This window comes from Hevea brasiliensis, chromosome 4, assembly GCF_030052815.1.
Source record: "Hevea brasiliensis isolate MT/VB/25A 57/8 chromosome 4, ASM3005281v1, whole genome shotgun sequence".
In the NCBI taxonomy this organism is placed as follows: domain Eukaryota; kingdom Viridiplantae; phylum Streptophyta; class Magnoliopsida; order Malpighiales; family Euphorbiaceae; genus Hevea; species Hevea brasiliensis.
Window position 1 is genome coordinate 2,905,804 of NC_079496.1, and position 15,076 is coordinate 2,920,879.

The 15,076-nt window shown below is 33.6% G+C and overlaps 2 protein-coding genes across 3 annotated transcripts; both read left to right on the forward strand.

The window, feature by feature from the left end:
• The first annotated feature begins 262 nt into the window (after positions 1–262).
• On the forward strand, positions 263–10,081 carry LOC110631941 (LEC14B homolog). Of its 2 annotated transcripts, XM_058145020.1 has the most exons (10): positions 263–636; positions 1,178–1,635; positions 1,782–1,901; positions 3,748–3,825; positions 4,849–5,034; positions 5,178–5,255; positions 5,558–5,742; positions 6,581–6,739; positions 8,899–8,959; positions 9,662–10,081. In XM_058145020.1, exons 2-10 carry the CDS (start codon positions 1,255–1,257, stop codon positions 9,833–9,835), a joined length of 1,422 nt encoding a protein of 473 aa, XP_058001003.1. In that variant the 5' UTR covers positions 263–636; positions 1,178–1,254; the 3' UTR covers positions 9,836–10,081. The 2 variants fall into 2 exon arrangements, with proteins under 2 accessions (XP_058001003.1, XP_021635683.2); XM_021779991.2 differs by lacking the exon at positions 263–636 and having other exon boundaries at positions 1,255–1,635; positions 5,558–5,733.
• Positions 10,082–10,888: 807 nt separating this feature from the next.
• LOC110631915 (uncharacterized) lies at positions 10,889–12,411 on the forward strand. The gene is made up of 3 exons (XM_021779937.2): positions 10,889–11,112; positions 11,201–11,314; positions 12,141–12,411. Exons 1-2 carry the CDS (start codon positions 10,965–10,967, stop codon positions 11,311–11,313), a joined length of 261 nt encoding a protein of 86 aa, XP_021635629.1. The 5' UTR covers positions 10,889–10,964; the 3' UTR covers position 11,314; positions 12,141–12,411.
• Positions 12,412–15,076: the final 2,665 nt, after the last annotated feature.

Below are 15,076 nucleotides of genomic sequence, written 5' to 3' on the forward strand. Positions count from 1 at the left end.
TTGAGACTTTTTTTTTCACATTTTCACTTAATTTAGAAAAAAATATTTAGAGAGAATCAAAAGAACTTAAAAAATTAAATTTATAAAAATATATATTTATGAATGGTGCAACACTAAAGGGTAAGTTTTATTATTATTTTAATTATATATTTAATTAATATTTTATATAAATTTTATAATAAAGTATGTAATTTAAAATTATACTTATTTCCTTTAAAATTAAAATTTTTTAAATAAAAAAAATTAAAATTTTAATTTTAAATATGAAATTTTTAAAAGAAAAAATAAATTCCAAATCAGGGGATATAGAGCCGCAATCTCTTCGGTTTCACCAATAAGGAAATTTTTCCGTGCGGTGTATCAAATTCGTCCGACAAGGCACCCTGACCAAGTGCGGAGAAATTTTCTGTTTCTGACTACCAGACTCAATGGAACGCGCGTGATTCAACGCCACCTACTCACCTCACTGCTCCGTATATAAAGCACGTGTCCCTCCCTCTTCCAATGGAACAGAGCACCGGCTTCCAACTCTGCACGATCTTTAGCCCAAGAAATCATCCATACTAAGACAAATCCCTCACGAAAACTACAAATCATAGCTTCGAGCACAATCACTCTCACTAATTCTGCTCAAAGGTGAGCTTTGATTTTGCCTTTTTCGTTTACATTTTTTATTGGTTTCCTAGAAAATGAAACTCGGATTCTTGTTTTTGGTTTATTATCCTTTTGTTTACATGCTAGTGGAAATTTTCAACGAAATCGTGCTCAATCTAGGATTGTTTACGAATTCAATATCTGAGCTTTTGCTCTCGTTCCCTGGTGTTTAATCATAGTGCTATATCAATATATTTAACTGTTTCTGGTTGTTGTATTGTTGGAATTACCTGTGTAAGCAAGGAATAGTCAGGTATTTGGATTAAAACAAGGCAAGCATGAGTTTTAGTGTTTTTGTTGAGGTAGAATCGTGCATTTCTTCTAGTAGCTTGATAGTTTCGTTGACTTTGGGGTTTTATTCATGACTATTGGGACGATATGTGCACTTCTCACACGTCCGCTTGTGTGTGATTTTGAGTTATTTTATCAATGATCTTGGCTTAAAAGTCATGGTGTTCATTATGCAATGCAGGATTGACCAGGTTTATTTTGATTTGTTGTTGTGGTGGGGGAGGTTCTGTAGGTTTTATACTCGCCCATGTATGCCTGTGGTTCTAAATTGAAAGTTTGTGTCCACTGGAACTCAATTAAGGGATAAACATGAGTGGTGTACACAAGAATACTAGCATCTGTGATGATGAGAGTGCTCACTATAGATCATTTGCAAGGCAAGGACCAAATGGGAATTCTGATTTTCTTGATCACGAAATTGCTCAGCTCACAAAACTAAGATCAGCACCCAGTGAATTTTTAAGTAAGAATGTACCTGGCAAGTTCAGGCTACCAGTCTCAACTGTGAAAATGTTGGTTGGTCGAGAGTGTAATTATTCTGGGAGGGGAAGATTCTCAACTGCAGATGGTTGTCATGTTTTAAGCCAATATTTGCCTGTCAATGGTCCTTGTAGGGTGGACCGGATGAAAAGCCGTGCTTATGTTTCTCAGTTTTCTGATGATGGTACTCTTTTCATTGCAGGATTTCAGGTATGTTTCTATAACTTTGTATAGAGCTGATACATTGATAAGATAATTGGAAAGCTTTATTTCTCATCCAAGTTCTGGGATACTTAAAATATGAAGTTTGTTTGTTACATTTTTTCAAGTGTTTTTATTTGTTTCATTTGATACAGGGAAGCCACATTAGGATATATAATGTGGATAAGGACTGGAAAGTTCAGAAAGACATTTTAGCCAAAAGTTTGAGATGGACAATTACTGATACTTGTCTTTCACCGGATCAGCGCCATCTTGTAAGTCTGTGGTAATTGTTAGACAAAGAGGCATGTTAGATATACGATCAAGATGGGAAATCAGAATCATTACCTGATGCATTAATGCAGGTTCTTTGATTTTAATCAAGAGCTGCTTTTTATTTGGTGGACCACTTCTGTTACAACTTAGAACTTCTTAGCAAATTAAATATCAGTCAGAAATTTCTTCAGTATCTATCTGTTTGTTTCCTGGTTCATTGTGTTGTAATTTTTCATTTTTAGGAAATGCTCATGTTATTGGATCATCTTTTTACCCAATTATTTGTTCATTGACCTTTTCTTGCACTGTACATGCATGTGTAGTTGTGTACACATCTGTGCCTGCATGCATTTGCACATTTTGTTACTTGCATGCCCATTTACATGCATGTGCACATGACTAGTGCTTTAGACAATTATTTATTTGTTGCCTCCCTTTCCACCTCCTTATTGTGGTGTTTTGCATGTATGTTGGGGGTAGGGAGAGGGGGAAGGCTAGGGTGCTCTTTTGTAATAGTGTTTTCTTCTTTGCTTGAAAAGCCTGGAAGAAGGGATCTATTGGCCACATTGGCAGATGCAGTAGCAAAAATGAGGGGTTAATTTACCTCTCTTTCTTGTTAAATTACTCTTATGTATATATGTACTCATCTACATTGACTCCTCATAAATTTAATTGTTAAATCCTCTTTTTTAATAACAAATGTATTTCTACAAATGGGAGTCAATTGACACTCTTTTTATTAAAAAAGAAAAGAGGGTGTTTAGCTTGGCTACTTACTTTTAACTTTTTGACTTAAAAAATATTTTTTAATTTATAAGTTAATTTTTTAAAAATAAGTAGTCAATTGTTTGGTAAAATTATTTAAATTTAAATTTAAATAGTTTAGGTATTTGGTTAAAAATGTTTAAAAAGAACTTAATTTGTCAAAATTTATGAAAAAGATATATCATTTAGTGTTGCAATTGTTAAAATGAGGATAGTATTGATATTTTAAAAAAATTATTAGGATAATATAGTCATTTACTTGGTCAATGAGTAGTTTTAAATTAGTAGATAAGTCATGAGTGAGGTACATTTACTTATGACTTCTGATTTATTTTAAGTAGTTTTTTTAACTTATAAGTCTAATCAAACACTAGTTTACTTATGACCTTCTACTTATTAGTAGGTTTGACTGACTTGTAAGCCAAACTAAACACCCTCAAATCTTGATTACAAAAATGCTTTTTATATGTTGACTCTAAATTTTTTTTTTCTGGCCTTCTTTTTAAGTGATAGATACATTTTTGTAAATGAGAAGTCATTTGGCACTCTCTTTATTAAAAAAAAAAAAATAACCACAGAAAAATTTTTTATATGTTGACCCCATAAATTTTTTTGGTCTTTTCTAAATTCGCCATGGCCATCTTAAGTCTTTTAATTTTTTGGTCCTCTATGATAAGGAAATATACGTGATCTCATACAGCAGCTTAGATCATCACTAGAACTTGGCTCTATTCTGGCACCCTGAATATAATTAATTTTCCACGGCATGTCTTTATTCTCTCCTCTAATCGCATTTGCTGCTCTTTTTGGTATAGATAGCAATATTACCAATTCTTGGATACTTCAAATATTCAATAATAAAAGTTGCAAATCTGACATGGCATATTCTTTTGAGCCTTATAGATTCCATTTTATTTGTAGGTTACATTTTCTGTAACTGATTTTTTTTTTTCCTATGCTTGTCATTGTTGGATAACCGAGTTTCATCATAAATTGATAACTTTGAAATATTTAATTCCCTTATGTCAAGCCAATGCATTTCAGTGTTGATATGATTTTAGTTGAATGTAAATGGTGCAGGTGTATGCTAGCATGTCACCAGTTGTCCATATTGTAAATATTGGATCTTCTGCAACAGAGTCACTTGCCAACGTAACGGTATGTGCTGCAAGTTGTCCATGCTTACAGTGATCCTTTTCTGCATGCATTATTCTGTGCCAAATGAAGGCTAAACTTTTTGCTAGTTTTAAAATTCCATTCATTTAATGGATTGCCTTTATCCAATATCTTTGAATTATAGATTCTATTGGTTCTATAGACAGTCATATGTGGAAATTTTCTTTTCATTTTGTTGCCCATGATATGTACATGAAGATCTAATTTGGTTATAGGATGCATTTGCTAGGTAAACTTCACTCAATAGATCTTCATTTGTGATCCATGATATGTACATTAGAATCTAGTTTGGGTTATAGGATGCCATTGTTTGGTAAATTTCACTCGGTGCATCTTCTAATGAAGCAGTTGATTAGATGATATTTGCCGCCGTAAATCTCTTTCTTCTGGAGGAGTGCCTATGTTACTGTGATTATTGAAGTCAGGTTACCATAAATGGTTCTGAAGTCATCTCTGCAGGTGACCAACAGTACTCTATATTGCACTGTTGTGTGCTCAACTTAGTTACCTTGGTATTTTCATCCATGACTTGATAAGATATCCTCACTTGTAGACAACAATTTTCTCTTTCGTGAGAACTTTACCAATTATGATTTGGTTCTAGCACCTGTTTATTTTTCCATTTTTGCTGTCCAGATCTCCTGTGGGAATGATTTGGAAGATCCCAAAAAAAAAAAAAAGTGGTATTTTCTAGCAACAACTGGCAGTCGATCAATGAGGATTGATCCTTAATCTTATTCAAATCCAATATAGTACCTATGGGTACATAAAAAATGTATTGACTCAACTCTTTTTAATGAATAGATCTGGTTGCAACTTCAAATATGAAATTCAAAGGGATCAAATAGGAAATGATACTATGAATCATATAACTATAATGGAATATATGATCAACCAATATTTATTGAATTTCAAAAAAGACAGAAGAAATCGTTCAGTTCTCTTTCTCAAATGCATAATATTATTAAGAATCTGGCTATTGGGTACTGAAGCCTTTACATGCAGGAAATTCATGATGGTTTGGATTTTTCTTGGAATGAAGAAGATGATGATGATGAGTATGAGTTTGGGATCTTCTCTGTGAAATTTTCAACAGATGGGCGAGAACTTGTAGCTGGAAGTAGTGATAATGCAATATATGTTTATGATCTTGAGGCAAATAAGAATAGCCTCCGAATCCATGCCCATCAGGTATTTCTGATTGATAATTACCAGGAACATTTTTATGTGTCAAAGGATGCCTTAATCTTAATATTTGTGGCTAGCTTTTGAGCAGGGTTTAGAATGTTTAGAGTTTAGACACATTGTAATCTGATTTTTGTTTTTTCTTGCAGTCTGATGTTAACACAGTATGTTTTGCGGATGAAACTGGCCATATCATATATTCTGGAAGTGATGATAACATCTGTAAGGTAAAATATTGATCTTTATGTTATATTTTTCTCGAGTATGAGCCAAGGTTGTTTCCAATTCATTCCCTTTGCAACAGAAGCGTTTGTGTAGGCTGAACAAACATTTTGCAAGGCACTTAGAGTATCCGGGAAACCAATTTATTCTACTGTTCAAGTGACATAATGCTGTTGAAAAAATAAACAGTTTTCAACAAATAATCATGCTTTTTTCAGGCTGCTGATGTTCAATGTGAAGCTAGCTCGGCCATCTGCATATGAACTTGTTTGATTGAGGGATTTTTACTTGGTTTGTAACTCTGCAGGTGTGGGATAGGCGCTGCTTTACCGGCAGAGGAAAAGCGGCAGGGATCTTGATTGGACATCTAAAAGGCATTACGTTCTTAGACAGTCGTGGTGATGGGCGTTATTTAATTTCAAATGGAAAAGATCAAACTACCAAACTATGGGATATACGAAAGATGTCCTCTAATGCCACATGGTGCAAAATGTTATTTCCTACCTTTCTGATCTTATCCAACACATGCACACTCATTTCCAGATCTTTGTGCTTGACTTTTAATACTTGTAATTCTTTCCTAAGAATATATTCATATGGTTTGTGTATGATCCATGCTTTTTAGGACGCAATCATTCTTTCGTTAGTATATACTCATATGGTTTGTGTTTGAGCCATTCTTGTTAGTAGGCAGTCATCTAAAATGCTTGCAGGTTGTGAAATATACATAATTAATATTATCTGCTGATGGATGAGGCTTGGCTGGAGCCAAGTTGAGGTCCAAAAAGGTTGATTTTAATAATTTTAGAGTTGCATGTCTGTTTCAGTTTATGGTATTTGAAAGAAGTTGCATTTCTGTCTTGGCTTATGCCGCCTACTGAAAGTCTTGGAAGATACTAAACGTTGTTTTTGGGGTTGCACAAATGTTAAAGGTTTTTTGTTTTTCTAATTTTTTTTTCCTTGGCAATATGAGATAAAGATCTTTCCAGGAGTTTATAATCATGGATAAAGACAATAGGCTTGAGTAAGAAAATTGTGGCTTGACTTTCTGTGGTGGGCTAACATTATGAAATAACTGTAAAGAGGGTCAGAAAGGAAGGAAAGTCGAGGGCTTGAGGGGTTTCTAGTTATTGTAGTCCATACAGAAACTTCTTTTACTGAAGTGTTAGATGAACATTACCAGAATGGAACTTTTAAAAGGACAGACTGGGAGATAAGGAATTGTAGTTATCATATGATCTTGTTTGTTGTACTTGAATCAGTTATGCTTTACTTAAGTCAAGCATGTGTTTTCAATTTATGTTGCTAATTAACATTTCTCTTTAACCAGCGCTCCAATTCTAGGAGATACTGGCTGGGACTACAGATGGATGGAGTACACACCCCATGCAAGAACCTTGAAACATCCTCATGATCAGTCATTGGCCACATACAGAGGTCATTCAGTCTTGCGCACTCTGATTCGCTGTTACTTCTCTCCAGAATATAGGTACTCATCAATCAAATATCACATCATGGATAATTGAACTTGCTAAATCACCTCTGTGCAGGTCCCTGTGTAAATCTTCAACCTCTAAATGCATATTTTGTGAATCTTGGGTTTTTCCTAAATTTTTGAAGTTAGGCTTAATACTCCACTCAACTCAACTAAACATTTATCCCAAGAATTTGGGATCGGCTATATGGATTCTCTTTCTCTATTCTAAATGATTTTAGATTAAATCCTCGAAAATGTGTAATACTTATAGGTCATGTTGTACTACTCTCCTCCAAGTCAGTTTAGGTCTACCCCTTCTTTTCTTTCTATCCTCAAACCTAATGTGCTCTACTTGTCTAACTGGAGTTTCCGTATGTCTACGCTTCACATGACCAAACCACCTCAATCTTCATTGTCTCAACTTATCCTCAATTGGCACTACTCCTACCTTTTCCCTAAGACTTTCATTACGAACTTTATCTAATCTAGTGTAACCACTCATCCACCTTAACATTCTCATCTCTGCAACTCTTATCTTAGATGCATACGACTCTTTCAGTGTCCAGTACTCACTACCATATAACATGGCCGATCGTATGGCTGTACGGTAAAATTTTTCCTTTCAACTTATTGAGAATTTTGCTATCACATAAAACTCCCGTGGTACTTTTTCACTTCAACCATTTGACTTTAATCCTATGACTAACATCCTCCTCACATCCCTTATCTACTTGAAGGATTGAGTCGAGATATTTAAAGTGATTACTTTGGGGCAGTACCACTCTATCAAAGCTAACTCATTCCCTATCACCAGTTCAGCCTTCACTGAACTTGCAATGCATATATTCTGTCTTCGTTCTACTTAACTTAAAACCCTTTGACTCTAGAGTACTTCTCCAAAGCTCTAGCTTGACTTCTTATCGCGTCTCATCTATCAGAACTATATCATTTGCAAACATCATGCACCAAGGGATACTCTCTTGTATATGTTTCGTCAATTCATCTAAAACTAATATAAAAAGGTAAAGGCTTACAGCTGAACCTTGGTGTAATCTAATTGAGATAAGAGATTCCCTTGTGTCTCCTCCCACTGTGCGCACAATAGTAGTTGCTTCTTCATAAATATCTTTCAACACTTGTATGTACCTAATAGATACTCTCTTTTGTTCTAACACTCTCCATAAGACATCTCTTGGAACACTATCATAAACCTTCTCCAAATCGATAAAAACCATGTGTAGATCCTTTTTCACATCTCTATATTTCTCCATCAAGATTCTAATGAGAAAAATCGCTTCTATGGTTGAACGACCGGGCATGAAGCTAAATTGATTGGGAGAGATAGAAGTGTCATGACGTAGTCGATGTTCTACAAGTCTCTCCCACAACTTCATAGTATGGCTCATGAGTTTAATTCCTCTATAGTTTGAGCAACTCTGTATGTCTCCCTTATTTTTAAAAATAGATACTAAAATACTCCTCCTCCATTCCTCTAGCATTTTCTTTGAGTTTAGAATCTTATTAAACAATTTAGTTAACCATACCACTCCTATATCTCCCAAGCACTTTCAGACTTCAATTGGTATTTTATCGGGTCCACAGGATTTACCTACTTTCATTCTCTTAAGTGCCTCCTTTTCTTCTAAAGATCTAATCCTTCTAGTATAATTTACATTCTTTTCTATTGCTTTGTAATCTATATTCACGCTATTACCACTTTGACTATTGTTAAAGAGATCATCAAAATAATTTCTCCATCTTTCTTTAATGTCCTCATCTTTTACCAACACTTTTCCTTCTTTATCCTTAATGCACCTAACTTGATTGAGATCTTGACATTTTTTTTCTCTCCTCCTTGCTAATCTATAAGCCAAGCCACTCATGAAGACAAGTATCAAACCAAACAATTTAGAAAAAGTAGCACCTTCTAATCATACTGCATAACACTGTTAAAGATTTTTGTTGTTGACAATTTAGATATTGTGGTTATGCTACTGTAAATTTAGCTGGGCCAAAACCTGAATTAACTTGTCATCAAATTTGGGTTGTGTCTGATCATTTGACTGGTCTTAGGGCAATTTCTTTTTTGCAAGATGTTATTTTGTTTTGGTGGCATTGACAATTGTAAAGAATTTTGGTTCATTACTAATTTGGTGATTCGCTTGTTGCAGCACTGGTCAAAAGTACATTTACAGTGGATCTAGCGATTGTTCTGTTTATATTTATGATCTGGTACGTGCTGATTTAGTACTTCCATCAGAATTAAGATTATGTTGCTCAAGCTTCGTTTCTTTTGCAGAAATTAGCTTGTTTGTGCATTGTCTGAGAAAACTGATCTATTTTCTAGTTTCTACTGTAAAATCAATTAGAAATTGTTTTTTGACGTTTGAAATATGTTGTTAAAAATTAATTTTCCTTCAATAAATGAGACTGAAAATGTTAGGACCTGCAAGGACTTCATATCTTTCCTTTTATATTTTTAAAGCAAATGTTTGTGACCTAAATCTGGAGACATGTTAAATTTAACCAAGGAATCAGCTCTTTGCTAATGACTAATCTGGAGTGAGACACTCTGAATTTCACCAAGGAATCTGCTCTTTGCTAATGACTAATCTGGGTAGCAATCATTCTGCTTGTTTCATATGCAAATTTTCTTGTCAAATTAGTTTGGTCCTGCAGTTTCTGCTTCTATGCAGAAACTCCAGCACAAACAATACATTCTTATTGAACAAGCTGCTCTCTCCGTGCTTTTTGAGTTTTGAGATGAGCACTGTTTTTATTTTGGGAGTCTCTGCATAGAAGCACAAACAAACATGGGCAAAAAAAGCCTATGGTAGTTTCCCCAACTTAAGAGTTGTCCGCATAGTAGTGATGGAACTCGATGAGAGATTTCATCTTTTTAATTTGTTGGTAAACTGGATTCTTTTAATATAGGTGAGTGGGGCTCAAGTTGCAAGACTTGATTATCATGAAGGTGCTGTAAGAGACTGTAGTTGGCATCCTGTCTACCCTATGATGGTTAGCTCTTCCTGGGATGGTGTCATTGCCAAATGGGAACCAGTTCCACCAAGACGGAGGTCAAGTAGGAGGCGGGCTTATGGCATATAGTTGTACAAATGCAATTTTTGGCCTTCTTTTTGGAAGCTACGTTTAGTGAAAGCCCGAAGCTTTGTTGATGCATTTCCATAATAGGCATATAGAAAATTTTTGTACATGGAACTGTCATGTATAGCTATACTTTGCTGTCACTTCTTCGGAAATATGAGCAGTTAGTATAGCATTGGTAAAAACTACAGGTTCCTTTTTGTGTTTGACATTGATACGGCAATATGTAAAAACTTTCATTTTATCTCATTATTGCCATTATATATATATATATATATATATATATATATATATATATATATATATATATCATGCAAATAGAGTAATTTATATAAGCTTCAGAAGAATTCAGTCAATTATTCTTTATTTTTTAAAAAAAAATTAAGTCAAAAAATTAAAAAATATTAAATTAATAAAAAAAATAAATCAATTCGCTTGAATTCCTAATGTTTGGCCGCAAACCGAAAAGATTTTATCTATTGAATTTAATCAATATCAAATAGGAATCAAAATTAAAATTGTTGAATAGATTTCTGCTTAATTTTAGTTTGAAAATTTTTCTCTGGTATTTTGATCACAGTAATAAAACAATTTTAACAGAAAATAAATTCATTAAAATATATAAAATATTACCTCTTTTTTATATGATTGGGTAATTTTATTTTTATAAAAATATATTAATAATTAATTAAATTATTTTTTATATCAATTAATTATTTTAGTATAAATATTTATTTTATTTAATAAATATAAAAAATAAAAATAATTAATATTTGTTCATTTTTTAAATATGATAAATTAATTAAAAGAAATGAAGGATTATATGATTATAATTACCCTTATTACATGGATATTTAAAACATCTTTTATTACATGGACAACATCTCCCAAATTTCTTATCAGGTATTTTTTATGATTATTTTAAATTATTTTAATTTTTTTTATAATTATTAATAAAATAATATATAAAAACCCTTTAATCCCAATCATTCTACTGAAATTGAAAAAAAGAAAAGAAAAAAAAAAAGAGAACTGTAAACGTGGCAGGACGCATTGCATAAGAACAAGATAGTCGTAGTCTTCATTCCTCACATCGGTTCTCGTCCCAAAATCCACACGCTAAGAAGTAAGAATGGCATCTCCAGCAACGAGGATCACATTTCGACTAGTGGTGGCGGTTCTCGTCATTATGATCCTCTTCTACGTTGGTCGTCCTCTCTATTGGAAAATCTCCGCCACCATTCAAGAGATCCGCGAGAATAAACGCACCGTCCAACAAGGTTCTCTCTCTTCTCTACCTACGTACATACGCCTTTGCATCTTCATTTTTCTGAATCTATATCTGTTTGTTGGCGTGTTCTCGCACAGGCATTTCACAGATTGTTTACGAAGCGCAGAAATCGGTCGGTTGGTTCCACGACGAGTCCGATTCTGGAGTTCGTGAAGATCGGAAAGCGATAAATCGGAGGCTACTCTTTTAAGGTTCTTACTATTAATTAGTTGAAGCTTTTTTTTGTTAAAGAAAATTTTTATTTACTTTTAGTGTTTGCTATTCATATAGGATGATTACAGGAGAAATCTATGTGTAGATCTGGTTCTGGTGCTTGTTTGTAGTAATAATTAGAGTATTTTATTGTTCTGGTATTGAAATTTCTTAGTTTAAGAATTTCTATGTTCTGTTTCATTGTTGATTTTTGGTGAAATTGAATGAATTATGGTACAGTCGCTTATACTTATAGCACTGCACTCGTTTTCTGTAAAATTTTCTTTTTTTCTTTTTTTTAGAAGAATTTTGGTTCTTGATTAGATTAAGTCCTATGAGGGATTGGTCATCAAAATTGTAGGTGCTAATGACAAATTGTATGGTGCTACATATAACGTTTTAGCATAGAAACATACTAAATCACTGAAAGGGCGCTGCAATTAATTCTTTACCAAATTTATTTTTCTGTCAAGCCAACTTGCCTTTAAGTTGGTAAATGGTACCAACAAGGGCAGAGAGAGTTGGCTTTAGCTTTCGTTTGAGCATCATACATGACTTTGATTGTTGGTGGATGGAAATCAGATCTAAAACCTGTTTGCTTAGAAGACTTTGATATTTAGTTGTTTTTTTTTTTTTTTTTGTGGCAACCATGAGGTTATTGCATAACTTCATCCTTTTGGTGTTTGAACTTAGAATTTTGTCACCAATGTTGTTGTCTTAACCTTTCCTTTACGCTTTGCTATGTTTTACTATCTTGATGATATTGAGTTGTTCATCATATTAACGGATTCTATATTCTGTTTGGTGTTCTATGAATTTCTGCAGATTAGATGTTATTTGGAATTTCTGAGCCATGGTATATAAGCCAACCATTTTCTAGGAAGAAATTTCTTCGCTGTTACAAAAGATCTACACTCGGTAGCCAAAGATTAGTCATGATCATAGTTCCATATTCTTATGGGTTCTGAACTGATTAAGTTATCCCAGAAAAAATGCCAGGGTGATGGGGTGGTATCATGAGATAGTTAAGACTTGCACACGTTGGTTTTCTTTTACTAATCATGTTGCTGATTAGTGCAATTGCTGTTATTTTCTATTGCCCTTTACACCAAAGTGGATTATGGAATCCGGAGTGTGTTGTGCTTGTTGAGGTTCATCAGGTAGCTGTTAAATAAAAGCTAACCAATATTTTGAATTGTAGTTAGTAAAAATCACTTTCAAATATTTCAAGTAGATTGGCATATTGCATGCCATGGTTTTTTCTTAAGAAAATGAGCTGGGTATAACTTACTATCAAAAGTTAGCTCAAGAGGAGAAGGTGTCAAAGGCTTTATAAGAGACACATCATCCTTTTACAAATCAATGTGGGATATTAACATTTTTGCTATTTGGTTCAAGTTTTCAGCAGGTAGAATCATGGAGTAGTTACTTCAGAAATGTCCTCTTCTCTTTTCTGTTATATCCTTGAAGAAGCAGGATATTTTGCCTCCAAAGCCACTGGTTTAAAGAACATGGGAAGTGATGGATAATCCAATTAATCAAAGCCTAGTAATACTTCTGTAGTTAGATATAGTGGATTTACGAGGTTTAATTTAGGATAAATTACTATCTAGTCTATGAGTTCTGCTAATATTAACAAATCATTCATCTATTCTGAAAACCTAATTAGTTCATATATTCTTCCCTCCGTTCTAAAGTGTATCTTTTTCTATTAACCAAGGTGGTCAAAGGTGTAAAATACCATAAATGCTCTCTATTAAAAAATATAATTACAAAATTACCTAAAACCTCAACCCCATGGCCCCACGCAGTTTGTCACGGAGGCGAAAAAAATTAGACTTCTACAGGAGACTGTTTGTGGGGTTACAGGTTTCATGCTTCTCTACCCACCGCTGTTGCTCCTTTCTTAGCCTCTGTAGACCCACTCAAATCTCCCTTGCTTGCTTCGGTTGCAGCCCACCTCGGATCGCCGCTCCATCGTCATCATCCCCTATCTATTGCTCTATTGTGGCCCCCCATTTTGGCTCATCTACCTCGCCAGTGCTATGTAGTTTGCTTTGCATTTAGGTTCTCTACTTTCACGGCATTTTCTGATTAATTGCTCTATTGTGGCCCTCCTTATTGCTCTATTGTGGCGCGTCTCCTCTGTAGTGCTCGGGTATTGCCTTTGCATTCAAGTTTTCTACCTTCACAGCATTCTCGATTTAATGAGAAACAATTAAGACAATGAGAGCAACTCTCAAGCTTGACTGTTGAGGGGAACATGGTACTAGTTGGGGGAGGGGGGGTGTAGAATGGTATTTTCCTTTGACTTTAATTATAAAATATTGAATTTTTGGTTGGTGTGTGTTTATTAAGGGAATCAAATTAAAAATGTAAAATTCAAGAACTAATAGTAATTTACACTTAAATCTAAGGTACATAAACACCAGTTCTTCGGAGATGTAGAAGTCCGATTTAGCAAGATATTGCTCACTCCGAGCATGGATAAATTGATTTTGCAAACAACTTGACGGAAGACGACTAGGCAAACATTGCAAAAACAAATATTTCAATTTCCATTAAAATTGAAAGGGCTTAAAAATTTCTTCCTCAAATTTAATTTATTTAGGCATTGTTTTAAGAAGGCCAAGTAACTTATCCACAATAGCTTTGGGAATTTTCAGACTCTCTGAATGGTTGGCCGTGCACAGGTTTGGGGGCCAATTCCTTTTTTTTTTTTTTTTAATTATCAGATTTAGCATGTTCATACAAGTGTTACACTTGGTTAATAAATAATTATCATGTCTTTCAGTTATTATATATTCATCTATATTTATTTCCTATATATTAGCCTGGAGTTAGTGTGATATTTCAAGTTTTAGGCAAGAATTTTCCTTTTTATCATCCCTATCAAGGCGTTCAATAGTGTCGTTGCAGCAATTGATCCTTGACAATGTATCCAATCCCTTTATAAATTCAGTTAGTAGTGGCCCAACCCAATCCAGGTTAGAGAGCCATTTTCTTTAAACGGCCGAATAATATCTACTTGCCGCATGTCCAAGCGAACTTTAGTCGGACTATCCTCTAAAGCGCCTTCTTTTGGTATGCATGGTAATAATTTTACAACTGTTTATGCGTAAAATTCTTACTTCTATATTAAGAAAATAATTGTATAGCTTTATTTTTCTAAAATATATATTAATAATTGATTAAATTATTTTTTATTTTATTTAATTATTTTTTATATAAATATTTATTTTATTTAATAAAAATAAAAGGTAAAATTAAAAAAAAAAATAGTTAATTCTCTTTGATTTTTTTAAATATGATAAATAATTTTTTCTAAAAAATAAATAAAAATAAATGAAATGAGTAAATATGAGTAAATGCATTATATTTCAAGTATATGCAAGTGTACGGCAATTATTTATTAATTAAGTGCACCTATATCGCTCATTGGCATTCTCAAAGTCCTGAAACTTGCATGGTAGCTCAAAATTTTTTCCCCTTAAAAAATGTTTAATCTAGAATGCAGTGCACAATTATAAGCCTCAAATTATATGGGAATCCTACTTCCCACTAACCAAGGCAACTAACTAGTTTAATTTACAAAACTTGCGCAAGTTGATCACGTATAAAATCCTCCTCTACAATACATGCGTGGTCAAATATGTGGATGTCATGCTCAAATTTCAATCTTTTGGCCCTTGTTTTTGCCTGAGTCTAATCAATTCATTTCAGACTTCAATTGCTTGACGTTGGCTAGTCAACTAAGGCAT

Coding starts and splice junctions, on each gene's coding strand:
- LOC110631915 (XM_021779937.2), top strand. CDS start 10,965: ATGGCATCTCCAGCAACGAGGATCACATTTCGACTAGTGGTGGCGGTT. Junction 11,113..11,200: donor TAAACGCACCGTCCAACAAG/GTTCTCTCTCTT, acceptor GTTCTCGCACAG/GCATTTCACAGATTGTTTAC.
- LOC110631941 (XM_058145020.1), top strand. CDS start 1,255: ATGAGTGGTGTACACAAGAATACTAGCATCTGTGATGATGAGAGTGCT. Junction 1,636..1,781: donor TTTTCATTGCAGGATTTCAG/GTATGTTTCTAT, acceptor CATTTGATACAG/GGAAGCCACATTAGGATATA. Junction 3,826..4,848: donor AGTCACTTGCCAACGTAACG/GTATGTGCTGCA, acceptor CTTTACATGCAG/GAAATTCATGATGGTTTGGA.